This window comes from Sparassis crispa, assembly GCF_003851025.1.
Source record: "Sparassis crispa DNA, contig_000012F, whole genome shotgun sequence".
Taxonomy (NCBI): Eukaryota; Fungi; Basidiomycota; class Agaricomycetes; order Polyporales; family Sparassidaceae; genus Sparassis; species Sparassis crispa.
In genome coordinates this window covers 704,060-728,872 of record NW_020939759.1, presented here as the reverse complement: position 1 = coordinate 728,872, position 24,813 = coordinate 704,060, and the positions used below count along the sequence as shown (strand labels likewise).

General features: G+C 54.1%; 7 protein-coding genes across 7 annotated transcripts; 4 read left to right on the top strand and 3 right to left on the bottom strand.

Annotated features, from left to right (window-relative positions):
- Positions 1-1,965: 1,965 nt before the first annotated feature.
- SCP_1302470 (predicted protein) lies at positions 1,966-5,150 on the top strand (the record flags this gene model as incomplete). The annotated part of the gene is made up of 3 exons (XM_027763544.1): positions 1,966-2,094; positions 2,627-4,495; positions 4,557-5,150. 3 exons carry the CDS (start codon positions 1,966-1,968, stop codon positions 5,148-5,150), a joined length of 2,592 nt encoding a protein of 863 aa, XP_027619345.1.
- Positions 5,151-5,722: 572 nt separating this feature from the next.
- On the bottom strand, positions 5,723-8,286 carry SCP_1302460 (Beta-apo-4'-carotenal oxygenase; the record flags this gene model as incomplete). The annotated part of the gene is made up of 18 exons (XM_027763543.1): positions 5,723-5,905; positions 6,009-6,048; positions 6,113-6,185; positions 6,243-6,281; positions 6,348-6,407; positions 6,457-6,512; positions 6,574-6,648; positions 6,717-6,920; positions 6,985-7,058; positions 7,112-7,200; positions 7,254-7,260; positions 7,311-7,378; positions 7,436-7,447; positions 7,509-7,533; positions 7,584-7,733; positions 7,795-7,987; positions 8,038-8,201; positions 8,251-8,286. 18 exons carry the CDS (start codon positions 8,284-8,286, stop codon positions 5,723-5,725), a joined length of 1,548 nt encoding a protein of 515 aa, XP_027619344.1.
- A 108-nt stretch (positions 8,287-8,394) lies between these two features.
- Positions 8,395-10,110, top strand: SCP_1302450 (Probable nicotinate; the record flags this gene model as incomplete). The annotated part of the gene is made up of 10 exons (XM_027763542.1): positions 8,395-8,448; positions 8,500-8,626; positions 8,684-8,971; positions 9,025-9,188; positions 9,241-9,290; positions 9,344-9,359; positions 9,411-9,533; positions 9,590-9,797; positions 9,850-9,998; positions 10,051-10,110. The coding sequence occupies 10 exons, from the start codon at positions 8,395-8,397 to the stop codon at positions 10,108-10,110; spliced, it is 1,239 nt and encodes a 412-aa protein (XP_027619343.1).
- A 595-nt stretch (positions 10,111-10,705) lies between these two features.
- On the bottom strand, positions 10,706-14,494 carry SCP_1302440 (hypothetical protein; the record flags this gene model as incomplete). The annotated part of the gene is made up of 11 exons (XM_027763541.1): positions 10,706-11,062; positions 11,117-12,036; positions 12,093-12,173; positions 12,229-12,383; positions 12,439-13,210; positions 13,265-13,330; positions 13,384-13,669; positions 13,730-13,825; positions 13,881-13,988; positions 14,227-14,406; positions 14,462-14,494. 11 exons carry the CDS (start codon positions 14,492-14,494, stop codon positions 10,706-10,708), a joined length of 3,054 nt encoding a protein of 1,017 aa, XP_027619342.1.
- Positions 14,495-14,847: 353 nt separating this feature from the next.
- On the top strand, positions 14,848-15,258 carry SCP_1302430 (Probable 54S ribosomal protein L33; the record flags this gene model as incomplete). Its single annotated transcript, XM_027763540.1, has 1 exon — positions 14,848-15,258. One exon carries the CDS (start codon positions 14,848-14,850, stop codon positions 15,256-15,258), a length of 411 nt encoding a protein of 136 aa, XP_027619341.1.
- A 371-nt stretch (positions 15,259-15,629) lies between these two features.
- On the bottom strand, positions 15,630-17,982 carry SCP_1302420 (cytochrome P450; the record flags this gene model as incomplete). Its single annotated transcript, XM_027763539.1, has 14 exons — positions 15,630-15,798; positions 15,856-15,978; positions 16,027-16,113; positions 16,163-16,456; positions 16,505-16,514; positions 16,570-16,792; positions 16,850-16,998; positions 17,049-17,154; positions 17,210-17,275; positions 17,329-17,340; positions 17,407-17,426; positions 17,491-17,508; positions 17,565-17,679; positions 17,734-17,982. 14 exons carry the CDS (start codon positions 17,980-17,982, stop codon positions 15,630-15,632), a joined length of 1,641 nt encoding a protein of 546 aa, XP_027619340.1.
- A 734-nt stretch (positions 17,983-18,716) lies between these two features.
- On the top strand, positions 18,717-24,772 carry SCP_1302410 (hypothetical protein; the record flags this gene model as incomplete). The annotated part of the gene is made up of 12 exons (XM_027763538.1): positions 18,717-19,104; positions 19,163-20,282; positions 20,340-21,570; positions 21,867-21,925; positions 22,017-22,079; positions 22,129-22,672; positions 22,726-22,827; positions 22,880-22,997; positions 23,049-23,196; positions 23,249-23,963; positions 24,019-24,138; positions 24,194-24,772. The coding sequence occupies 12 exons, from the start codon at positions 18,717-18,719 to the stop codon at positions 24,770-24,772; spliced, it is 5,187 nt and encodes a 1,728-aa protein (XP_027619339.1).
- Positions 24,773-24,813: the final 41 nt, after the last annotated feature.

The following is a 24,813-nucleotide window of genomic DNA, read 5'->3' as shown; positions in this document are numbered from 1 at the left end:
GAAGGGATGGTCAATTTGGCACTACTGGGAGCAGTATGGCACCGATATCCCTCCATTCGTACCGAACTGTTTCTTAGCCCAGATTATGATCACGCCCGGGCACAGTGATATTCGGGCACATGTGTTCAGGCCTTTGCCATTGTATGGCCCAAGCTTTCAGGTCACAAAATCCCGGCCGGAACAAACTATTCAGTGGAATCAAGAAACCCGGCAGTCATCTTTTGCCGCTTGGAAAACTTTCTCCAATGCATATACTCAGTACCCAGGAGGCACGGAAGGCATACCAACTTCTGCACCTTCAGTCAAGTCCCGTCTTGGTGGTCGAACCTCTGATATCGGGCGCTCGACACGCCATTCTTCCTCAAGGAACTCCCCACGTGCCCCAAACTGCAGATACTCACCTTGCATGCATCCCCCATACGTGCCAAGCCGTTTCGAGAGCCCTTCGGCACCATGCAGGACTGGAATCTGAACCCGTGCCGCTTGCGCGAGGACTGTTGAAGCATGTTGATGGACAGCTCCGCCGGAAAGTGGTGGTACACACGGGATCCAAGGATACCATCGGATGGAAGCAAGTGCAGAAGGCGTGCGGTGAGCATGGCATGGTACTGGGGCATGTATTTACTGTCTTCAACTATGCAGACGGGTGGTCTGCTCATCACAGCCTGCGGTAGACGTATAAGGTTTGTGTCATTGTTTGACCATGGAAAGCAGATAACATGCCGCCCACGTTCTCGATTGACTCAGGCGCGTGTGTCACAAATCACTTTCATGAGCGTCACCGTCACACTAGGTCCTCACAGCAGATTAATACCCTTGCGAAGGGTGCAAAAGCAGCACAGTACTTGTCCATGCGCTCAGAGATGAGTATTGAGGTGCTCGCGTTGTCGTTCCTACTTATTAAGTACTTCACCCCGGATGTACTAGGCTATCGCGAAACAATGCCCAGCAATTTACGTGGACTAGCAGGATATGCCAGTGTCGCGACGCGCACTTGGCCAGCGATTCTCAGCTGCAAATATTTGCGGCTTATCTGTTCAGTAGACAGAAGCTCAGGACACTGAGCGATGTCGGGGTCCTTTCTTTCCGTCGCTCCCACCCGTCATATGCTTGATTCATTACCAACCATGACCGTGACATAGTCTGCCACACCTCCTGCCATAACGTACAGTATATCCTTGATTCCTTCAAGCTTTCCTAGGTCCTAATTGGAATTCATGGAAGTCAAAGGCCATGCACACATGCTCTCAGACTGGTCATATCATAGGCCTTGAAATTGCGACAAGCATCTTCCTGCTGACATCTGTGCGTCCTTGATCGCCGTATGCATGCCCCACGTTTACAGAGCCTCAATGCAAGCCCTATTTCAGTTCGCGCTGTAAACTTCCGCTGTCGGGAGAGGACGCTGCATAAATACCGGAGACAAGCTGGCGTGTCATTAGAGAGTGAATACACGCTTTCGACGTCTCAGGCGCAGTTCAGTCATGATTCCTGCCAGACAATGCTCCTTCAAGCAGAGTACATACGGTGTAAATCCAATCGTTCCCTCGGAGACTTATGTGACAGATTTCAAGGATTTTGCCGGCTTTCGTCGAGATAGGAATTCGTCTTGAGCATTTCGCTAAATGATACGCGTCGGATCACGTGACTTTGAGCATCGTTCAAGTGTTTAATTGTAGCGTTCATGCTCAGTGCTCTTCGCGGAACCTCCCCCTTCCTCCTCTATCCGAATCAGTCCCCCTTCCTCTTCCCGCACATAAACCACACCACGACACTTGACGACCATCTTGTTTAACTAACTACTACGGTTTGTGTGTGGTTTCTCGCGTGTTAGCGCGTCTTAGCTAAGAAGCTGATACGGTTTCTCCGGCAGGACATCACCCACGTTCTCTACTGACTCTTCATTCCAGCATTCACTATTGATAACGGCTCAGGGCTTCTACCACGTATCGCCTTGCGTTTGCCATGTCAGGACCTACGCAGGTGCTTCCATCCTGGCTCACACTATCTACAACGGTCATCACGCAGCCGGACGGAAGCGTTTCCACCTCATCCGCCACTCTACAGCTACCGCTGACATACTATGGACCAAGCGTGAGTGCTCTATTGGTCTTGGTGTCGGCAGGATACTCTTGTCGCCAATTTAATATTCGTTGCCAATTGGTGTTGCCCATCCTATTTCACTCCAGCTATCTGAGTAATGTGCTTTAACACCTCATTATTATGTCCTGATCTACCCTTGAAGTTCTATGCTTATGTTTCCTGAATGTGTACGTGGTGCAATCGGGATGAAGATGTGTCGTTGAAGTATGTCTGGAGCTGGAAAATCAGCCCGCCCGCTACCACTAAGATGGAATGTTCATGATCCTTTACCGTCTTTGGCCGATGCGCCAATGTTGGGAAACAAAGCATACACAGAGTGATAGCTGCGCATTTTCTCTTCCAGTATGTGCAGCACTTGTACGCACGATGATATCGCTGTCCATTTTATTTTTGATTTGGTTTTCCAATATCGTTGTGCTCGAACAGACTCCTGTGTCACGTCTTTCTCTACGTTTCCATGAAGACAAATCTTGTCTCCGTCTTCTCCACGCTGCCAGCGGCTTACAATGCTCTCTTACTACAGATACCTCTCGGCACTGACGGGTCTTGGACATGGGGTGGGTTGACGCCGCCATCATCTGCCACGACAGCACCGCCTACTGCCTCCTCGTTCTCATCGTCTTCAACCGCTCTGTTGACTTCCTCTGTACCAGCCACGTCATTGGCCTTATCTACATCTTCGTATACCTCCACTCCCCTGACGTCAGCATCTTCTCCTTCCTCTTCCTCTTCAAGCGTTTCGCCTTCGGCATCCTCCGTGACTACATCTCACTCGACCCATCTGTCTCGCTCAGCTATTGTGGGTGCTGCAGTCGGGGGTGCCTTGGGTTTTATTCTTTTACTCATTGTGGTCTTCACTTTCTGGTGCTTGCACCGGCGCCGTGTTCGATCTGCTGCCGACCCCTCGACGCAAGGCAGTTCAAGTTTCTGGAATCGGCAAACGACACTACTTTCGCGGGTAGGCTCTCGGCGACAAACACCAATATGGACCGGGTGGGAGGTTTTAGATCCCGATCCTGACGAGGCAGTCAACGACGAAGCCGCGAGGTCTCCCGGAGAGGGCTCCCCTCGGGGCAGTGGGGAGGAGGACGACCCGTTCCTTACCCGTCGAAGTGTCGCAAGCGGGCCTGACGAGATGACCCAGGCAAAGACTGGCACAGTCGCGCTCGTGAGCTTGCCCGCTGCTGCTGCCGTACCCGGCGGAGCAAGCCCCACGCGCTCGGAACCCCGGGCGGGCGGTCCGATCCTGTCTCGAGAGGCCTTACTGAGGATGGACAAAGAAGATGCACTACCTGAGGTGCGTGTCATTGAGGCCAGTCCTCACGCTACGCCCTTGATGCCGCCGCCTCCGCTCGGAAGGGGACTGAGATCAGCCCACAACCCGTCCATTCGCTCGATAGCTTCGAACGTGACCGCCGGATCGGCGCAAAACCGGTCTGTGGCCTCTGAGCCGTCTATGGGCAGCTTCTCGGACCCACAGGAACATGAGTCCGCTGAACTGCTTACAGCACGCCGAGTCAACGTGGGTGATCTGCGTCAGGCGCGGTCGACGGAACTGCCGCGCCTCGGCTCCGAAGAGGCGGGTTCCAGCGCCTTGGACAGGCTAACGAACATTGGGCGGTTGAGCTGGTTCAGGCGGATGTCGTTCCTTGGGGCTGGTGCTGTAGCTGCACACGGTCCGCGAAGCCCTAGTACTCCCCCTGATACGTACACACGCACCCCTCCCCGTTCTCACTCTCGCTCTCACTCGCGTCCAGTCTCATGGGCTCCGCTTCCAACTCATGACCCCACCGGCGCCGAGTTGAGTTTGGGGAGGGCGAGGCACGACTCACCCAGTCTGGGCCATAGTATTGAGACGGATGAACGTCCTATCTCGACACTCAGCACGAAGAGCGGGAACACGCTGTATCTCGACGCACGATCCACGCTTGGTAGCTCGGAAGTGGATCTGGCGTCAGTGGGTACCGGTTCGGCGAATGCGCCTCCCCCTGTGCCTCCGATTCCACCTGTATCCGAGCAACGCCAGCCGTCATCACCACTTGCTCGTGAGATCCGTCGGTCGGACAACAGTGGAGCGTATCCGGGCAAGCCTCCCTCGTACGATGTCATTGCTCTGTCCTCTGGCTCACCTCCGGAACCCGTTGATATCCTCGACATACCCGCTCCGCCTCCTGCGGAGCCATTCGCTGCTGCTCGTCATGACTTCCCTCCAGGCTTAGTTCCGCTACCGAGCCCTCGCGTATGGCGTGACTCCCAGCCGAGTTCACCAACGAGTGGAAGCAGCGCTGGAATCCAGATTGATGTCCTGGAGGAGGAACCGCCATCTGCGCGGGCCGGTTGGCGGTCCTTGCAAGGAAGCGGGGAAGAGAATAGGAGGACGACGTTTGGCATTGTGAGTTATACCACAGCGGACCCTGCACTGACGATTTTCTGACTGTACTCGCACCCATCAGCCCGTAGTCGTACATGCTCGGGATGCGCAGAATTCTGAGCAAGGCTCGCTCTATTCAATGCGTTCGCATCTGAGCCCTCGTTCACGGCTCAGCCCGTCTGGCTCCGCGCCCGCGTCTTCTCTACACACTGTCTCCCACTCTGGCTCCGGATCCTCCTCAAGGCCAACGTTCCACTCACAGGGTCGCGCCGCTGGTAGCGGCGTCTCCCTATCCCACTCTAACTCCGTATCCTCAGACGAACGCCGGCCGCATCGGCGCGCTGCCGCGGGCGAGGTCGGTTCACCGCCGCTGTCGGCTGTCTGGCCAGGCAGAAATTACGTCGCACAGAACCACCCTCCGATTCTCCCACAGGGCCCCACGCCGCCCCCTCTCGCGTACCCGTCGCCGCTGTTCGGGAGGCCGGCGGTCTCGGACACGGTAACGTCATCAGGGACGAGCCGAACGACGCGCACGGAGGACACGAACACGTCGAGCGTGACCACCGCGATGACAGACCCGATCACGGGTGCGGTCATCCACTCCGTGCGGTTGCCGTGGCGCGGTGGGGACAGCGCGTGGCGCGATAGTGCTCACGAAGATGACCCGGGGTGGTAGTGTCTGTCCTCGTTTGTATGTTTGCATCCCTACGCCTGAGAGCGCCAACACAGGTTGGCGCTGCCCGTCCTGCGGGCGATGTTCTTTTTTTTGGTTCTTGGTAGATTCCATTTGCGTATTTGTTCTCGATATCCGCCCCAGTAATGGGATGTCTATATTCCCGCTCTGCGATACCTCACTGCTACTTCCCCTTCACCTCCGCTTCTTTGTGCTACCTATCACTTCGTCGCCAGTGTATTGATCTCCCTTTCCATCTCTCTGTATATCTCACACGCTTTCGAGCATGCACGACCCGTTATGATCGCGACCTGTCTCTACACGAGCTCCAATATATCTTCTCGATCGAAAGAACTGATATTACGCACGGTAGAGCACACGAAGCGAGGCAAAGCAGTTCCCAGAGAACTGTTGTACAATATAACGGAGAAGTATTTCCGGGGCCGTCCGTCATCAGATCACAGGATTCAGACACAACGCAGCGGTACACTCATTAGATCTCGTACCAACACCGTCATCAACAGCCACCAGCACAGAAGCACATGAGACGTCGTCCGAGGGCCCACATTTCAACCCTAATAGCCCAACTGCAAGCTCAGCTGCGTAAGGGCGTTCCGCCCCGCCTTGGTCAGTAGCGCCGCCGCGACGCCCGCGAACAGGAGAGCGAGCCAGAGACCCCACCTCTTTGGCGAGGCACCCCCGCGCGGGAGTGCGGGTAGCCGGGGGGTCGTGAGCGCCGCCAGCGGCGAGTTGCGGCTCTGTGTCGCGTAGAGTGCACAAAAGCATCGAGGTTCACGGAGGAGAGGATGAAGTGCAGTGCATGGTCAGTCCCAGACACATGGGAGTGGTTAAGGAGCGTACCTTATAGGGCGGGTACCGTAGGCCCGTGATGACGTCGACCCTGGTGGAATGCGTCAGTTCTTTGCCATACGACACCTCGCAGGGGAGTGGGGTGGAAGACGTACCAGCTAGGGTTGTCCATCGTAGACCGCAGGTGCGTAAACATATCGAAGGAGAATTTCCCCGTGTAATGGCCCGCTGCGTGGCTGGTCAGCACTGAGCCTCTAGGATAATCGAGATGGAAGAGCGGCTTACACCCCGACGCGCCGGTGCCTCCGAAGGGCAGGCCGTCCACTGCGGGAACCACAAACTCTGAATCAGCGCCGACCCGTGACGCATCAAGAGGCGGGAGGCACGTACCAACCACATGCAAGTTGCACTCGTTCGCGATAGCAGAGCCGCTCTGGGTGTTGTCGAACACTGCAAACGGTGTCAGCGTCGCACACGCCGGCGTGAAGGAGGGGCGCACCCTTGGCCTTAAATGATGGGCATGGCGAGAAGACGTACAGCGCGAGCGGGTGCTCTCTGCCGCGCCAGGAAGGACGGAGATCAGCCGGGAAGATGACCAGCGTGAAACTCGACTGACCGGCTATTGATGAACGCGACTGCCTCTTCGACCGTCTCCGTGGGTACGATGGGCAAGATGGGGCCAAAGATCTCACTGCAGACATGCCAATCCCGTACGCATTAGCACACATCTAGACACATTCACTGGTCTAGACCACTCACGCCTCCATCAGCGCGTCGTCCGGCGGGACATCCCGTATAATCGTCGGCGCGACGTACTTGCCCGCGACGTCCGTCTGCCCGCCGACGACGACGGTGCCTCGCGTCGCATCAATAAGACCCTTGAGGCGCTCTGCGTGCTGCTCCGTGATGATGCGTCCGAACGACGCGTCCTGCTGCGGGTCGCCGGGGTAGAACGTGTTCAGCCTATGTATGCGCATCAGATATCACGTGTCGGGTATGCAGAAGATAGGCAACAGGGAGAACGCACACTTCTTTCGACGCCTCGATGAGCTTGTCTTGGAAGGCTTCTGGACACAGGACGTAATCGGGCGCGACGCAAGTCTATAGAGACACATTGAAAAGCAGCCGCCAAAGACGCGCGTGCAGTGGCATACCTGGCCGGCGTTCGAGAACTTGCCCCACATGAGCCTCTTCGCCATGGTCTTGAGGTCGCATTTCGGGTCGACCACCACCGGAGATTTGCCTGGCAGAGCGCGATGACGTCACTAGACAACATTAAACTTAAGACGAGCTTACCACCAAGCTGGAGGGAAAGTCAGCGCCAGTCATGCGAAGGGCGAGATAACGACTCACCTCTAGAGAGACGGGGCACAGGTGTTTAGCAGCCGCAGTGGCAACGATTCTTCCGACACGGTGACTACCTGCGGATGGGAACACATCAGTCTTTCGGTCCAGAGTGAAAACATTGCTGTATGCACCTGTATAGAGGACTATGGAACGCAAAGACTCGCGATTAATAATAAGAATTAGCCGTGAATAAGAGACACTGACTATGGTCAAACGGAAGCTCGAGGATCTACAAGGAGGGATCAGCATGGCAGATACAACGACGGCGAGGATACACACTTTGGTAGTCTCATGGACACCGCCGTTAACGATGCGGTAGAGGTCCTGGTCAAGGTATTTTGGGAAGAGCTCAATGAGGAGGTTGCAGGTCTGGACGGGCAACTCGGAGGGTTTGACCATACAGGCGTTTCCTGCGGCGATAGCGCCAGCCTATGCAAAGGGTCAGTATTCCAACGGCACAAATACAATCAGACCGAATGGAGTGACCCACGAATGGAGCAAGGAGGTTGAGGATGGGGTAGTTGAACGGGCCAATGATGAGAACGAGACCCTTCGGCTCTTTCCTGATGGCTGGGGACATGGCGGCATAATTGAACGAGAAAGCAGCGCGTTCGGTTGCAGCCCACTTCTTCACGCCATGATAACAGACCATGGCCTCAGATATGGTGGGTGCGAGCTCGGCACTGACGCGAAGTTGTGACAGACGGCATGGAGGGGAAGGACGGGGGCTTACGACTCGCTCTCGCTGGGGTGGCGACCAAGGTCAGCTTGGAGAGCATCCTTGAAGCGGTCGATGTTGTCCTTGAGCAAGTGGGCGAGCTGGAGGAGCTGTTGCTTGCGGTACGCGATGGACCTTGCCTTGCCGGACCTGAATCCGGCGCGCAGGTCGGCGTGGATCTGCAAAGGGGTGAGCAATTGAGAGGGGCACAAGAGAGGGAGAGGGCACCTGCGGGATCTCGTCGATGGGTGTGTACTTGGACATGGCGGAGAGAAGGAGAGAGACGCGGACAGGGGCCCGGCGTGGGGTGCGCTGTTATGAACCCCTCTAAGCGCCAGACGCGCAGTGGACTCACCTTGACCGCGTTCCAACATGTCCGGACAAGTTGTTCTCCCAGCGTCCATCCTGGACACAGACCTCTACAAGGCCAGCGCGTCGCCGTGTCGTCTGCACACACTCGCTGACTTTCTTCCACAGCTCACGATGCAGCAGGCAGTGCTGCACCACTTTCCAGACGTGCAAGCCACATATCATTTCACTCACCGGGACAAGAACGTCTTTTTCACTCGAGAGTGTATCCAGCAATTCCAGCTATCCATCTCCAGTGCGTGTCATGCCAAACCTTCTGAATGATCGTCATTAATTGATCTGCTTCGAACAGAGTTTGGCGATCTGCAACTCTCCGACTCCGAGCGTGTCTGGCTCAAAGCAACCTGTCCGTACTTCACTGACAACTATCTGGACTTCCTATCCGCCTATAGATTCAAGGTTGACCAAGTCCAGGTGCATTTCATTCCCCTCCCTGATGACGCTGCCTTCGGTCATTTGGAGATCGAAGCTTCCGGATCTTGGGTGGACACTATTATGTGGGAGGTGCCTTTGATGGCTTGTCTCAGCGAGATATATTTCCGAATGGTTGACACCGATTGGAGCTACGATGGTCAAGAGGGTAAGTATCTATAACGTTTCTTTTGAATCGAAGGTAATGACGAATGACCCCAGAGTCCGCGTATCGTAAAGGGCAGACTTTACTCGCAGCAGGATGCATATTCAGCGAATTTGGCACCCGACGACGACGTTCGTACCATACACAAGACATCGTCGTTGGCGGGCTACTTCGTGCTGCGAAATCCACCGACTCCGGAAAGTTGCTCGGCACGAGTAATGTGCGTACCACGGGTCGCGAAATCTTGCACAACTCATCTTCACCGCTATCAGGTTCATCTTGCTCACAAGTACAACCTCATGCCGGTGGGAACTATCGCACAGTATGTCACACAGCGTGTAGTCATCGTATATTCTTGATAGCATTTTTCAACAGTGAGTGGTTCATGGGTGTAAGTTGGTGACGTATTCGTGGTCTCATGGACTTATCTGCCTCACTTCAGATTGGTGCATTGAAGGGCTATGAACATGCCAATTGGCTAGCGCTCAGTCTCTGGGAGCAGGTGTACCCTCACGATCTCCTATTGGCGTTGACAGACACCTTTTCAACCGAGGCTTTTTACAAGGTGGGTCATACCTTATTGGGTATTCTGACTGATGTACATTGGGATCTCCACGGTAGGATTTTATACAACATCCGGAAGAAGCCCGAAGGTGGACTGGATTGCGCCAAGATTCTGGTGATCCGTTTGTATTTGCGCCCCGCGCCCGGGAAGTCTATCAGCAGTTAGGAATAAATCTACATGACAAGACCATAATTTTTTCTGATGCCTTGAATGTGGACAAAGCACTGAAATTGAAGAAACAGTGTGATGAATTGGGCATCAATGGTGTGTTCATGACTCTGAAGTTGTTAGCATTATTCATCTGAACTCTTATCAGCATCATTTGGCATTGGGACGTCGCTAACCAATGATTTCAAGAGCTTATCAAGTGGGGGTGCAGCCCAAAGCAGAGCTCTGAATATGGTTATCAAACTTGCTGCAGTAAACAGTAGACCGTGTGTGAAAATCAGTGATGAATTGACCAAGGTATAGTATTCTGTGATTTGTGAGGTAATGTCAGCTTACATGGATTTGTCAGAACACTGGTGATCCTAAAACAGTGCGCTTAGTGAAGAATATTTTTGGTATCAATGTTTAATAAATAGACCAGGATGAGAGGAAAGCAAGTCCAGCAGCATTGAGCATATATTGTAGAGTTAGACAAGTGTTGTGCTTTAGAAAAACTAGAGATTCTAACAAAATCCCTCTGAGATCTTGAACAAAGTCAGGAAATATTCTTCAATGCATTCAATGTAGATTTGACCTCATTACTGTGTAAAGCAAGCAATGAAAAATTGTGTTTAAGAGCTAACCTTAATGATTAATTTATCCAGAAACATGGTTACATTGCCCTGAGACACCATCAAAGCCCAGCTGCTTGCCCTCACCATTCAGCAAGTGTGACATCACAGGTTACAATTAGAATTACACTAAAATGGAGAGCTGAAGTCCACATCATCCTAAGTTTATGTCTCTGGCGGCAGTAAACTCATCTTTCTGCTCTAGTTGAATCCTGAATTAGAAAATCAGTGAACTCTAAAGTTTCCTGATTTGTCCTCAATATCGGTGATCGAGGTTCAAGCACTTCTCGATCGTTCCCGCGAAGTTGGATAATAATTTCGCCACCACCGTAGTACATTCCCAAATTTGCACGACTTACATAGATCCATCACCGGGAAATCAACTCTCCACACTCAAAACCCTGCAACCCGCGCACTCCGCCTCGTCGCCCCCCTTGTCTTCCCCTTCTTCCCACCGCGCCCGGCACTGGGAGCTGCAGCCACACCACTGGCGCGCTCGCGCTCGTCCACCTCCCAGACTTCCTGCTTCTCGCTCGTCAGCAGCTGCAGCAAGCGGCTCCGCTCAGACCGCTGTCCCGCGTCCTCATACGTCACCTGCAGGCTCACCCCGGCCCCAGGCTCCCCGTCTACGAACAGGCTCACGTCCTCCTCCCCCAACGCGTACGGCCCGAACGCTGCCCGCGCCTGCATTCCCCCAGGCGCCTGAGACACTTCGGGCTGCACTGGCACTGGGTCCGCGCGCGACGGGGGCTGTGAACTTCGTCAGCACGCCACGCGCACAACGCCCACGAGCGTGTCTCGTACCTTCGCGCGGGAGGGCGGCCGCGGACGTTTTCCTGCCCGCTGCGGCTGCGCCTTCCCACTGCTCGCGTCCTCCTCTGACGATCGTTTGCCGAGCAGCGACGAGATGCTGTCCTGCAGCCCCTTCGACGACGTCCGTGAGAGCTTCCGCGGCGACGTCGGCGCACTCTCCGTGAGCTCGTGGTCAGGCCTCTTTAATGGTGACGGCATCTTCAGCGGCGACGGCGAGGTGGAGGACGGGATCAACTCCATCCTGTCCGGGTCACTGTCCACGGCTTTTACGGGTGTTGCTGCCGCCTCCGGCTGCTCCACCATTGTAACTAGGGTGTCGCGGGTCGCCTCCACCAGAATGCGCCCGGGTGAGGGCGCGTGCTCGCTGACAGGCTGCGTAGTCGGCCTGCGAGGGCGGGGCGGTGTGACGTTCGAGAGCCCAGGCTCCACCTTTCCTCCGAGGAGCGCGTTCGGCTGCCCAAACGATTTGCCATCGCCCGCCTCCTGGATACAAGGCGCCTCCGGCAACACAGTGTCGATGTCGGCGTCCAAGGGATCCTGCTCCGCCCACGCCTGATTATCCGCAGATGCATCTGCGTCCCGGTGATAAATGCGGTCCTCACTACGGCAGGGGATGGGCGGCGCACCGTTCGTGATGTTCGCCATCGGGCGCTCGGGCGCCATCTCCCTGCCCTTGCCCTTCCGGTCGGCGGGCGACGGGTCCACCTCCATCGCCGCTTCCGGTTCTGGTTCTGGAACAGCTGGGGTGCGATCCACGAGCGGTATGGCGCCGGTGGTCGCCACGTCTGTTACCCACGACATGTCGACGATCGGGACACCCCATTCTCGTGCCTTCTCCACCTTCGCCCCCGTCCGGGACGGGCACAGCAGATGTGTCGAGCGGCGCGAGAAGTTAAGGGCGATATTCACACCTGCAGAAACAGATCATATATAAACGCCGTCTCTGCATAGCGGAACGAGAACGTACCGAGCGCGCGTGCTAGTCTGCGCACCCAGCACGCCTCGGACTGGTCGAGCCCTGAGAAACTGAGGTTGATGTTCTCGGCACCTGCAGAGCTCAACATCAACAACCGGTTCGACTAACAAAGAGATGGAATGCGCACCATCAATGGGGGTCCTTATCTTCAGAGGCGAAAATGAGACATGTTCCGTCGGCTCGCACACGCGTTCCTGGAAAATACATCGCTCCAGCCAGCACTCCGTTCTGTACTTATGTCGCACTCGTTCATCGCCTTCTGCCCGATACAGACTGCTCCCACTGGGACCGGAAAACCGATTATTACGACAAATATCAGGAGAAGTGATGTGCCCACCTGATCAGTCGTACTATGATATAGTCTACCTCCTCGTCCGGCGCATCGTCCGAGACGAGGGAGCCTCCTCCCTCTTCCAAAGCGGTCCGAACGTTCTGGCAGCGAGCCTCGCCCAACGTTCTGAACTTCAACCCAGCGAAGAGATTGGACGACCCAGAAGATGACGACGACGCGCTGGGCTCCCCATCACTTGTCATCTGGCCTTTGCGAGGGCTCGAAGCATTAACTGACGATGTCGAAGCAACTGGCGCAGCAGCATCATCTCCCCCCACATGGACACTCGCTGTACGACGTCCGAGGAAGGACGAGCATCCGGGCAAGGTCGCTACGCGCTGGAACGGCTGGCGTGGTGCCGACATGCTCCGGGACGCAGGGGCGAACGAGTTGGCGCGCCGGAATGATGAGAGCGCACTCGTGGGCACCGCGGGAGCCCCGGGAGCGCCTGGCCTCTGCGAAGCAATCCTAGAGACGTGCTCGGCCTTGCTCCGTGTGGGCGACGTTTGGCGGGAAGGGGGTCTCCAGTCGTCCAGCCCGAGGTCCACCTTTTCTCGTGCGGTTTGTGACTTCGATGGGCTGCGCACGAGCTTGTCCCCCATGATTTCGAACCCGCGCGGCCTGAGGAGGCTTTCCCATATTTGTAGCATTACAGCGGGCACGCGCTTTACGGATGCAATCTCCTCGTCGCCGTCGTCAGCGAGCAGATTGCCCGAGTCTGTTGGATTTTGGCGCTCCTCGGGAGCTGGCGATGAGGAAGCTGGAGGAGACGTTGCCGCTATCATGCGAATTCAATCAGGAGTAGATAACATGGAAAAACGCGACTGCTCACGTTCAGGTAGTGATCTCCGTTTTGGAGGGGGCTTCGACACATGATACGCCTGCTCGTCAAACCTGCCTGTCGACTTTGGGTTGAGTGATTGCAATATGTCCCGAATCGAAGTCACTTACCGCAGAATTCTAATGAATCCCAGAACCACTCCTCCCAGACCAAGTGGATGTTCGCCTCCCCCCGCTGGTTGAATTTCTCGGCATACCGCATCTTTTCGGTAACCTCCTCTTGCTTGCTCGAACATAGCAAGTGTGTCACCTTCACAGGCCTCTCGAGGTTCTTGACGTAAACACCCCCCTGCCCTCGCAATAGTCGGTTAATCTCCGTACGCCGGTCGACCTCCTCGATACCGGATAGAGAGAGGATCACTCCTTCAAAAAGAGGAAGACGGTGTTCCTCAATGCTCTGTTTTCCAAGAATATCAGGAACCTATATGGTATAATGAACACGCACGTACCCACGCACCTCTGCTAGGTCAAAATCATCACCTCTTAACCAAACTTCATGACACGAAGTGATCCAGGACGGCCGCATGATAGATATCTTGTTCTCCAGCGCGCACTACAAAATGTCATGTCAATAGTTACAGTGCCATAGTTGCAGGACGTCGACAGACCCTGTACTTGGCACTGCCAGGTTCCTCTGCAAGGAGGTGGGTAACTTTGTCTGTGAGATCGGGAATACATGTTGCTCCCAGTTCGATGGCCTGCTTAAATAATGAGGTCTGTCGCCAGAAGTTGTATCAGCACTGTATAAGTTCTTCGTGTTCCGACAAAATAATTTAGAGTGTCTATCATGGCAGAAGGGCTGATGAGGTGTTTCCGGTACCACCTGCTCGACCTGACATGGACTCATATGGTGGCTGTACAACCGCCGCGGTGGACGGCAGTGATGCTAACTTCCCAATTACTCAAGGCAAAAGTGTTTCATGCTCCCTTTTCAAATGGAAACATGACACGCACCTTGTCGCTAATTCCGGTCGCACACAGAACGACTTCTCGGAAAGGTCTGGGACACAAATCCACGAAACTTGCGTCTATATCCGCATCTGAGCCAGGTTCATGAACCCATGTCGGGGGAGGAGTGACGTCCTTCGAACGTCTAGCCGCAGGAGCAGCTGGCCGAAGCTTGACGTTCGGAACCTGAAGAGGCTAAGTTAGGGGATTATGGTAATATCGCCAAGCGGTATAAAACAACCTTGGCGGATTTATTAGTACGTCTCAGATTCATGAAGATGCAACAAGATTGGCGTTGCAAACAGGTATTGGGCCAGTATTTGAAGGCCACTTGTAATTAGTAGGTCGCGCACGCGGGGCGTCACTAATATCAGGATTTTCAGACCAACAGAGTTATAGTTTCAGATATACGTGTCGTCCGGAGGTTTGAGTGCGACGCTGCTGGATATATCAGCGACGGGAGCCGGAGAGAGGAGCTGGCGCGGTACTAGTAATCAACAGTCGCGGCGGTCCTGACGCGACCACAAGCGCCTAGCAAACTTCAGGGCCGGCTTTATCGTGTGTGGGTCACGAGACTTCGCCTCGACATTCCGTTGTCGCCCACGAACACATACTGTGCCCGCAAACATGTCTTCCTCTGCTCTGTCACTACTTTCTCTATCCCTACAAGCATGCAGAGCCGTTCACCATCCTGCCCGGAATTCCTTCCGACTGCTTGCCACTGCGACACCGAACCCCGAAACCACTCAGTCCGAGCCTAACACACACTTTCGCATAACCCTCCGCCGTTCCGCGATTTCCCTGCCCAAGAAGATCAAGGGCACACTCTTGGCACTGGGGATTCATCGGCGCATGCAGACGGTGTACCACAGACATGATCCAGAGACGGCCGGCAAGATCTTGCGGGTGAAGGAGTTGGTCGAGGTGCACAACGTCCCCGCGTCAGCTGTGAGGACTAAGACGGAGCAGAGGCGCGAGAGGAAGGCAAGCAGGGGTTACGCAGTAGTTGGGTCGAAGTTGGAAGATGCGGGGCTATGATGGTGCGCAGCCACAATGAGGGACTACAGTGTGCGTGTGTATTTGTGCTGGCGGCAAATGCTCAGTGTTCTGATGCGAATGCAGAACCCGCTGTCTTGCATTTATCTCTCCCTTTCCAATTGTCTTGCAGGATTATGCCGTCGCACTGTTGCCTATGTCATTTTTTGGGGGCAGACAACCTGAGGGCAGGAATACTGGTCCCCAAGACGAACTGCCGAGGCGTTGCCCATATTGGCATCCTTCTGCCAGAGATGTGTAAACCGTCCATTGGGGGTAATAAATATAATCATACATGGTTGAGACTATCCAAGACAAGTGATAAATTGGTGCTCTAAGGGTAAAAAAAGGCAAGCAGACGGGCTGAGCCAAGCTCAAGTAGCCCGGTACGGCTTCACCAGCAACGGCATCTGGCTACCCTTCTCCTTCTCATTGCGGAGAAGAGGGCGTGTTACTATTCCCGATTTCCTCATGATCTCCTCAACCGGCACAGCAAGCTCATACTCGAAGGCACGGACAAGCGTAAAAACGAGACATTTCATCCTGTGACGGTGGATCTGGAGATAAGAGACGCACAGACGACTGGACGTGGACACTTACTCTATCAGGGAAAAACGGTAGCCAATGCATGCATGTGGGCCCCCGAGGAAGGACATAAGATTGCCCCACACGCCAGGAATGCTGGCGACGGCCTCTGGGACACCCTCAATCCAGCGATCAGGCCTGATGAAATCATTTAGCATGATTAGCCACTTCGTCGATGCAACGTACCTGAATTCATGCGCGTCATCGCCCCAAAGCGCCTTCGATCTATTCACGGCGAGGATCGGGATGAAGATATTGGAGCCCTTGGCGATTCTGGACATAAGGTCAGTCAGTGTACAAGGTAGGTATAATCAGCACGAACCTAATGCTATCGTGTATCTCTCCGCGAGTGTCAACAAAAGGTGTGTTCAGAGGGATAATATCTTCCTCCGTAGCGATCCGGATGGTCGACGGGACGGGGGCGTGTATTCGCATTGTCTCGCGCACAACCGCCTCCAGGTAAGGCAGTTCCTGCAGCTCGTCCATGGAAGGGTTCTCAGTGGGTACGCTAAGTAATTCATCGCGCAACTTCTCCTGCACTTCTGGCACCTGCGAGAGCGCGAAGAGACACCACATAGTCGCCGTGCTCGTCGTCTCGTGTCCAGCCACCAGGAACCTAAGGTTCAGCTGCATAAAAATCTGACAGATAAGTGATGTAACCTACGTTGGGACCTCTGCAAATTTTCCAATTATAAACATGTTGAAAATGGGAAAGACAGATGGACTTACGAGCGAGGACATCCGCATCTGTGAGCCTCTGACTTTCAGGGATATCAATTGCCATGTTTGCCTTGAGGAGCAGAGTGAGCAAGTCGCGACCGCCGAGTCTCTCGTCTTCCTTCCCGGCCTGCGCTGCCTTCAAGAGAGCCTCCTTCTTCTGAGCTAGCAGTTGCATGCCGATCTCCTTCATCTTGGCCTGAGCTGCATCAGTGCGCTTTGACATTTCGGTCGGCTGTAAGATGGTGAGTCCGTATGTAGAACAGTACCGCCAATACACCGAATGACCTACAATCCTGCGAAATATAGGCACCCATGACCGCAATAGCTGGAAGACCGGGTATCTGTTGCTTGCCAGGTTTGAGAAGACGAAGTTGAAGGCTTCATATAGTTCGTTGGGCTTCCCATGCGGGTTCAAAGCATGGAATTCATAGTTAAATCCTGGGCGTTCAATTCAAAATTTGTCCGATCGTTCCGCAAAAGTGTCTCACCCGCCAAACCGATGGAATCAAGAGTCATCTGACTCAAACCTTCGATGACGTTGATCCGGGCTGATCCAGAACTTGCAGCGATCTTGTCACTCCAGACATCGCGCAACTTCATGCATCGTTAATTCGACAGATCAACTCAAAGGTGATAATCTTGAGCTTACTTCGCGGGCCTTTTCCAAGAAGATTTCGGTCAGTTCACGCACTTGAGCAGGTCCAAATGCAGGATTCTGAATGAGCGTCAAGTCAGAAACTGCTCCAGGAGCAATGGGAATTTACACGCCATAATTCTTCTCTAATTTTAGGAGGGTAACGCTGTGAGTACCTCTGTATAAACCGGGATTTGAACAGTCAGACATACTTGCTGACGGTGCTGTTCGCCTGGGAGTAAGAGCAGTCAGCTTATCAGGCTGGAAGAGATTGGCAGGGACTAATTGCAACAAACCTTCCACGACCAGAAGACCTATGGACCGCCCAAAAGTCAGATTCCATAATTCCAAGCACGGCATAATAACGTACCTGATCCAAGCACTTGAGACAGGTTGAAACGGGTATGTTCTGGCTTCTCATAATTCATGGAGTGGCTGAGGACATGGTTCAAGGCTCTCATGTCCATAGTAAACAAACGATCGAGCTACCAGAAGGTTGTATATCAGTATGCCGATCCTGGTGAAGAGGGTATGTGTACATTGAAGAATCCATGATATTTGATAGTAGGGCCGTAGCGTTCAACCCATTCCTCATGCAGAACAGAGTGTTCGGCGTCGAATATGGCCTTCATGTTGCCCCATAACCAATGCGAGCTGGGAGGCCCAGGGAGATAGCGCAACGACGAATTGTAACGCCAAATCAGTACTTTAACAAGTTTCCAGAACGTGAAGAAGACTACAGCGAGCCCTAAGGACAGAATCAGTCGAGAGAGAGTGAATACCGCCATGGTTGACGATGCAGATAATTCGTGAGCAGTTTAGTGTCTCTTGCTGCAGATCCTGGCAAGCCTGGCGGTAGGAGGTGACAAGGTGAACGTGGGTACCGGTCGACTTAAGTACCTTCCTCTCGATCACAAGTGAGAGTACCGTATCAACGGCTTCGGACGCGTCTGCGCAAGCCGAGCTGAGCAATCTTTCATCCCTCCGCAGCAGAGTCGCAAGTCTCATCCTGACAACTCAAACGCTCACGTCTAGTTCATGATCGCAGCAGACTCGCTCGACCGGCGATCCGAAGGCTAATACAGTACCGTGAGTTCTTGGGGGCCGTGAAATTCCTCAAGATCATGCCGCCTAGGTTATGATGTAATTACTCTTACTTATGGGGCCCGGCAGCTAAGCGCAGATGTAGTAGAAAGCGACGAAAGTCCGTAGTGATGCCAATATCCTGCAGCGCTTTTACTTACTACTTGTCGTACCAAGTTAGATCGCCCTAGTGCGTCTCCGAGATATTCGGGATCGAATCGAGTTAGGTGCGCGGAAAACACATACTAAATTAGGAGACTCCGGCGCACTCAGTGACATGAGCTTGGCACGAGCTCGGTCGGCTGCAGCCATCATGGCAAGCCTGCTTCGACGAAACCTTGCCCGGCGTTTACATACTGGTCTTCGACTGCTCGCGCGCTTCCTACCCTCCATCGAGTTTTGCCACTGCTCAGGCGTAGGTTGAGACAAATCCTCAGGCATGGCACCCTTTCTCTGGAACGACGAGGAGCAATTTATAGCACTGGTCAATCTATTATCTCTGCGAAATGGCGGGCAGCTGGACGCAGGTTCGGGAGAGGACGATGTGCTGAACGATTCCGATGAAGTTGATATCGATGATGGTGATACTGTCCATCCTCATCTGATGTCTGGAGTCGACGATGACTGCCTGAAACGCAAGGTTTTGGATAGGATGGCGGAGGTTGCTTCCCGGGACAAGGGCGGTAGACAGGTTTCCTGCGCTATCCTGCAAGAGAAGGATGATGCGATCACCATCTATCTATCTCGGAACGAAGGCTTCGACAAAACCGACAAGGATTTCTTCAAGAAGACGGAAAAGCTGCTTGCAGCGATATGCACTCAGACGAGTACGTTGTACGTCTGCGCAGAATGGAGTTTACGAGCTCACGAACAAACGATTTTAAGATGAGGACGCACAGCCAGCTCAGGATGCATTATGGAAGAGAATGCTCCAATACAACGAACCTCGTCTTGAGCAGTATGTTCGCAGCCTCAGAGAAAATCTCCGTTCTTTCAGAGGCAGGGATAGCGGGACTATTCCGTCCTGGTCTGTTACCCTAGAGCACGACGGTGATGTTGTCGATGACAACCAACTCGGTCCGTACACCGAGCAGACTCATGAATCCTACATGGCTTTTGCGCGGAAGAAATTGGACGAACTGTCCGACATCGTCGAGTCACCAAACAAGCGAACCCCGGCTGATACCAGACGTCTTCTTGTCGAGAAGTCGCATTCCATGCGCCATTTGAGATCCGTCAAAATATTCATCAAGGCTTGCTCGAGCACATCGATCGCCAACAAGCTCTTATCGGACATCCTCTTCCTGGGGCGTCTTCGATCCGCGTATCTCACCTTCATCGATGCGGCGCACAACATCCCCGCGTTCACCAGCACATCCATCGTTCTCGTTGCAGCTCCAAAGCCACGGGCTCCGCCTCTTCGTCCCCGCTCCTTGGCTGACGTATTCAAAGGTTTACCATTGCCGTACGACGATGCATCCATTCGAAAGCACGTGCATCCTAAATTCACGTTGCCAATGTTGCAGGAGAAATACGCTAAGCTTCTGGAGAAAGCTACGAAACTGAAGCTTCCCACTCATGCGGAGGTGCAACTGATCGTTCACCTGTTGAAGCTCGGTATCGTCGATGCCGAGGTTTTCCCATACATTGGTTGCAGCAAATTGACCTGCTTCCTGTGTTCCTCTTTTCTTCGGAGCCAGGCTGGTCTGAAGTTCAAAACCAGGGGCTGTCATGGAAAGCTCTACACTCTATGGTCCGTCCCTGACACGGAGGACTTGACCCAATCCGCGGCAACGGTGTTGTCATCTTCCTTGGCAGCCATGAGGAGTATACTTGTCAGCGAGATTTTGAAGCCGATTCAAGCTCGAGTAAATGTCGCAGAATCTTCTGCTGGTTATACAGCCCAGAATTCTGTGCAAACAAGATATCTGCATATGTTACAGGAAAGACGGGCTCGTGAAGCTGAGTTCAACTTCCTACGCGAGAATTGGTCGTCTGCCATCCGGTATGTTCTGCGGACTTCTAAAGTTTCTTCCCGTCGGACGAACTGACATCTTCCCAGTAAGAATGGGTTGCCCACTGAACAGATGGAGAATGAGGAGGATGAGGAGGATAACAATCCCGACCAGAGAACTGCAGTTGAGGCACCAATCTTTGGGGAATGTCAACAATGCGAAACGGAGACATCGAGAAAATGCTCCAAGTGCAATCGACCTTGGCTGTGCAGTGAAAGCTGCGAACGGCTTTACGACTCTCCGTACCATAACTTTCTATGTGCCATTGACCGGCCGCTCGATTCTGCGGATTATCTGTACCTGGCCTGCCTCAAGGACACCTTCCCTGACGATCCAGACACTCTCAACGATTTTGGATTCAGCAGGCTATTGTCAGTCGGAGATCAATCGAAGCTCCTCGGATTGTACATAGGAGTTCTCCTGTACATGGGCACCAACGTTCGAGATCTGCACAAGTGGCAGTTGGAAGGCACGTTGGCGGCGAACATCATCGCAATGTATGAAAAGATACCCGAAGGTAACAGAGGTGGTTACTATCCCTGGTTCTTGCAAAATCGGCATATCGTCGACTCGCCCTCTGCCGAGATTGATCCACGCGAAATGCAGAATACATTCTTCGCTATTGCACGCCCTTATCTCGACCCTGTCGACAAAGACAAGGCAGTGCAGGAATTTACCCCTCAGGCGAAGCGCGATTCATTTATGCTGTATGCGCTGTTACTGCGGGGTTGGCATCCGGATCCTGTGTCTCTCCCTGACCTTTTCTTCGATTTCGGTTTCTGCACATGCAGGGAGACTCCCCTTGCTTTTCTGTACTTGGATCTGATCAAAAGATGCACGTTCACGGAGTTCTGGAAGGCGCACCAATCGAACAGCCTCATTCCTTTGTTCGATGCCTATGGGCTAGCACAGCATCGAAAGAGGATGCCACATCTCGAGGCGTTTTTGGCTGTCGGCTCGAACGTTAATGATTTCCGACCTTCTGTCTGGAACCTCGTCCTCTTTTTGAACACGGAAGGTGCGGACGCACCTCGATACCTCTTGGTGGACTACGGCTTCCTGAATTGTGATAATGCGAAAGAGAAGCTGGATTTGAAGGAGGTTTACACCCGTCTTCTCAAGAAAGTCGACCCCATGGATTTGCACAACGCGTGCATCACTGGCCGACTCTATGACTTCGCGTCTCGACATACTCCTTTACCTCGTCGCTTCCAACGTCTGATGAGGAATCCCTATCCATTGCCAGGTTGTTCGTTTGCAGGCATGTATGCCGCGAACGTGAGTATTAAAATGGAAGGCCTTCATATAGTCACCGCGCCTTAAGCTCAGTCGAAGTCCGGATTTTCTCCCAGAGAACAGACCATGTTTTTCTCCTGTCAGTGGACGTAGGATATCGCTTCGTTCTCGTCAGAACTTGATACGACTGCGATACGTACTTGGATTCGCAAACTTCGCTCCTGTAATTTGTACCATTTTTCACCTACATTGACTTTCCAGACTCCCATCTGCGCGCCTTATGTACTGAAATGGCTCAAAGTCCGCTGTGTACATACTCCGAAAAACTCGGGATTCAGGTTATTGAGCATGTACAGCTAGTACTAGTATGGGAGAGTTTCCTAGTTGAGACTATCAGGTGATTGCCAGATCCGAATCTTGAAATTCTTCGCAACCGTGACTCGTGTGTTGACTCTCTCTCTGCTCGTCATTCTCCACTTGTGTCATAGATGGTCTCATGGCGAGTGTCGCTACAGGACATATAGGATAGAAACAGCACCATGGAGGTTCCTGTACGTTTCGCGCTGACGGCTGCTCAAAGGCTATCTCACAAATATTCAGGCAGAGTTCGAATGCTTTGAACAAATCAATGCAAGGGCTATGGTCTGCCCATCGGCGAACAAAAATCAATCTCAATTCGTCTTCTGTGTCGAGTTCATCCGCCATCACACCCATAGCTACGCCTGCTGGCGATGAACCAGTTACCGCTGTCTCATTCGCTGAGACGCAGACTGCAGAGACCTCTACTGCTCCTCTATCGGGTCCACCACAATCTCTAGATGTCGATGGACCCATTCCAGATACACGCGCAGGAGTTTCGAAGAGAAGAACGCGCTCCGCTCGAACATCCGGCGAGGATAGTAACAAGAGGACGAAGCTCTCGCACCCATCAGGCAGCGTTTCAAAGGACCACACGCCTCCGTCGACTCGACTTTCAGACCTCGGGGGCGTTGATGCCTGTATCGAAAAGATGCTTGAGCTCGTGGCGATGCCACTATGTCACCCGGAGATCTACATCCATACGGGTGTGCAGCCTCCGCGGGGAGTGCTGCTTCATGGTCCCCCGGGTTGTGGCAAGACGCTATTAGCAAATGCCATAGCAGGAGTATGTCAGATATTTATATGTTACACTGCGCGGCGCTAATGCACATACGATAGGAACTTGGTGTGCCATTCATTAGTATTTCTGCCCCATCTGTGGTGTCCGGCATGTCTGGTGAGTCAGAAAAAACACTGCGGGACACATTCGAGGAAGCGAAGGTAAGACAACCATGTCCTGGTTCTTATTTCACGTCCATAAACAATGTTACAGAGAGTAGCTCCGTGTCTGCTTTTTATCGACGAAATCGATGCCATCACACCGAAGAGAGAAAGCGCACAACGGGAAATGGAGAGACGAATAGTCGCACAATTTCTCACATGCATGGATGGTTGGCTTTTTTCCTTGACGAGAGCTTCGCCTGATACTGAAGTGCGATCAGACATGTCCTGGGACAAAACCGACAATAAGCCTATCATCGTCATCGGGGCGACTAATCGACCGGACTCGCTAGATGCAGCGCTGCGTCGAGCCGGCAGATTCGACCATGAGATCAGTATGGGCGTCCCAGACGAGGAAGCGCGAGCACAGTGAGTACATACAGCTTCTCCTGCGCGATTTCAAATCTCATAAGTTGGCAAGGATTCTTCGCGTGTTGTGCAGTAAACTCAGGTTGGAAGGCGATTTCGACTATATGTCGCTCGCGAAGGCCACGCCTGGTTATGTTGGTGCAGACTTGACGGCTTTAACAGGCGCAGCCGGCATCATTGCCGTCAAGCGTATATTCCAGCAGATATCCGAGGGCGCTCTCACCATCCCGGAGATAATAAATGAACAAAAAACTCCTTCGGACGAGGACACTTCCATGCTGGTTGACACACCTCAAGTTATCCCTGACCAACAGGCAGATTCGCAAGCACCCGCAAAACCAGTGCCATTCTCAACGTTTGACCTGTCTCTTCACAACAAGCCGGCCAGTTCCATCGTCCATTTCCTGCGTGCGCATCCCGACCCGCTCACAGAGGCCCAACTGGCACCTCTCTGCATCACCGCGCCGGACTTTAGGCTCGCGCTGAAGCAGGTGCAGCCGTCGTCTAAGCGCGAAGGCTTTGCCACCGTCCCGGACGTCACCTGGGCGGACATCGGTGCGCTGCATGAGACGCGCGAGGAGCTGCACATGGCCATCGTGCAACCGATACGGCGCCCGGAGCTGTTCAGTGCGGTCGGCATCGAGGCGGCATGCGGCGTGCTGTTATGGGGTCCGCCCGGGTGCGGAAAGACGCTGCTCGCGAAGGCCGTCGCAAACGAGTCGAGGGCAAACTTCATCAGCGTGAAGGGCCCTGAGTTGCTGAACAAGGTACGCGGTGCATAACCTTTCTCGGAGCAAGACCTCATGCATGTCCACCGCGCAGTATGTCGGCGAGAGCGAGCGGGCGGTGCGTCAAGTTTTCTCAAGAGCGCGAGCTTCCGCCCCCTGCGTCATTTTCTTCGACGAACTCGACGCGCTCGTTCCGCGGCGAGATGACAGTCTCGTGAGTTATTCCTCCCCTTCATCTCCGCCCTCAGTCCTCACTCAGCCCCCCTTAGTCCGAGTCCTCCGCGCGCGTCGTAAACACGCTGCTCACAGAGCTAGACGGACTCGACGCGCGCAAGAGCGTGTACGTGATCGCAGCGACGAACCGGCCAGACATGATCGACCCCGCGATGTGCCGGCCGGGGCGGCTCGACAAGCTGCTGTACGTCGACCTACCCTTGCCGCACGAGCGCACAGAGATTGTGCGCACGATGGCGCGACGGCTCCCGCTCGCGGGGCCCGGCGCCGCACAGGCGCTCGAGACGCTCGTGTGCGAACGCTGCGAGGGGTACAGCGGCGCGGACCTCGCCGCGCTCGTGCGCGAGGCGGGCGTTGCGGCGCTGAAGCGCACGCTCGGCGCGCTCGACATGATGGGTGCGGAGACCGATGCAGACGAGACCCGCGACGCGCTGGGTGGGGTGCCGCAGGTGCAGGTGCAACTTGACGACTTCGTGATGGCGCTCGACAAGGTGCAGCCGAGCGTGTCTGCGGCGCAGCGGAGGCGGTACGAGGCGTTGCGGTCGAAGTTCGCGGGACTGCCGGTGCGGGTGGGAAGGGACGAGGAGGAGAAGCGTATTGCGGAACGGGGGTAATTTACACTCGAGTCCTCGGGTCACCTTTCGGGCTGCCTACG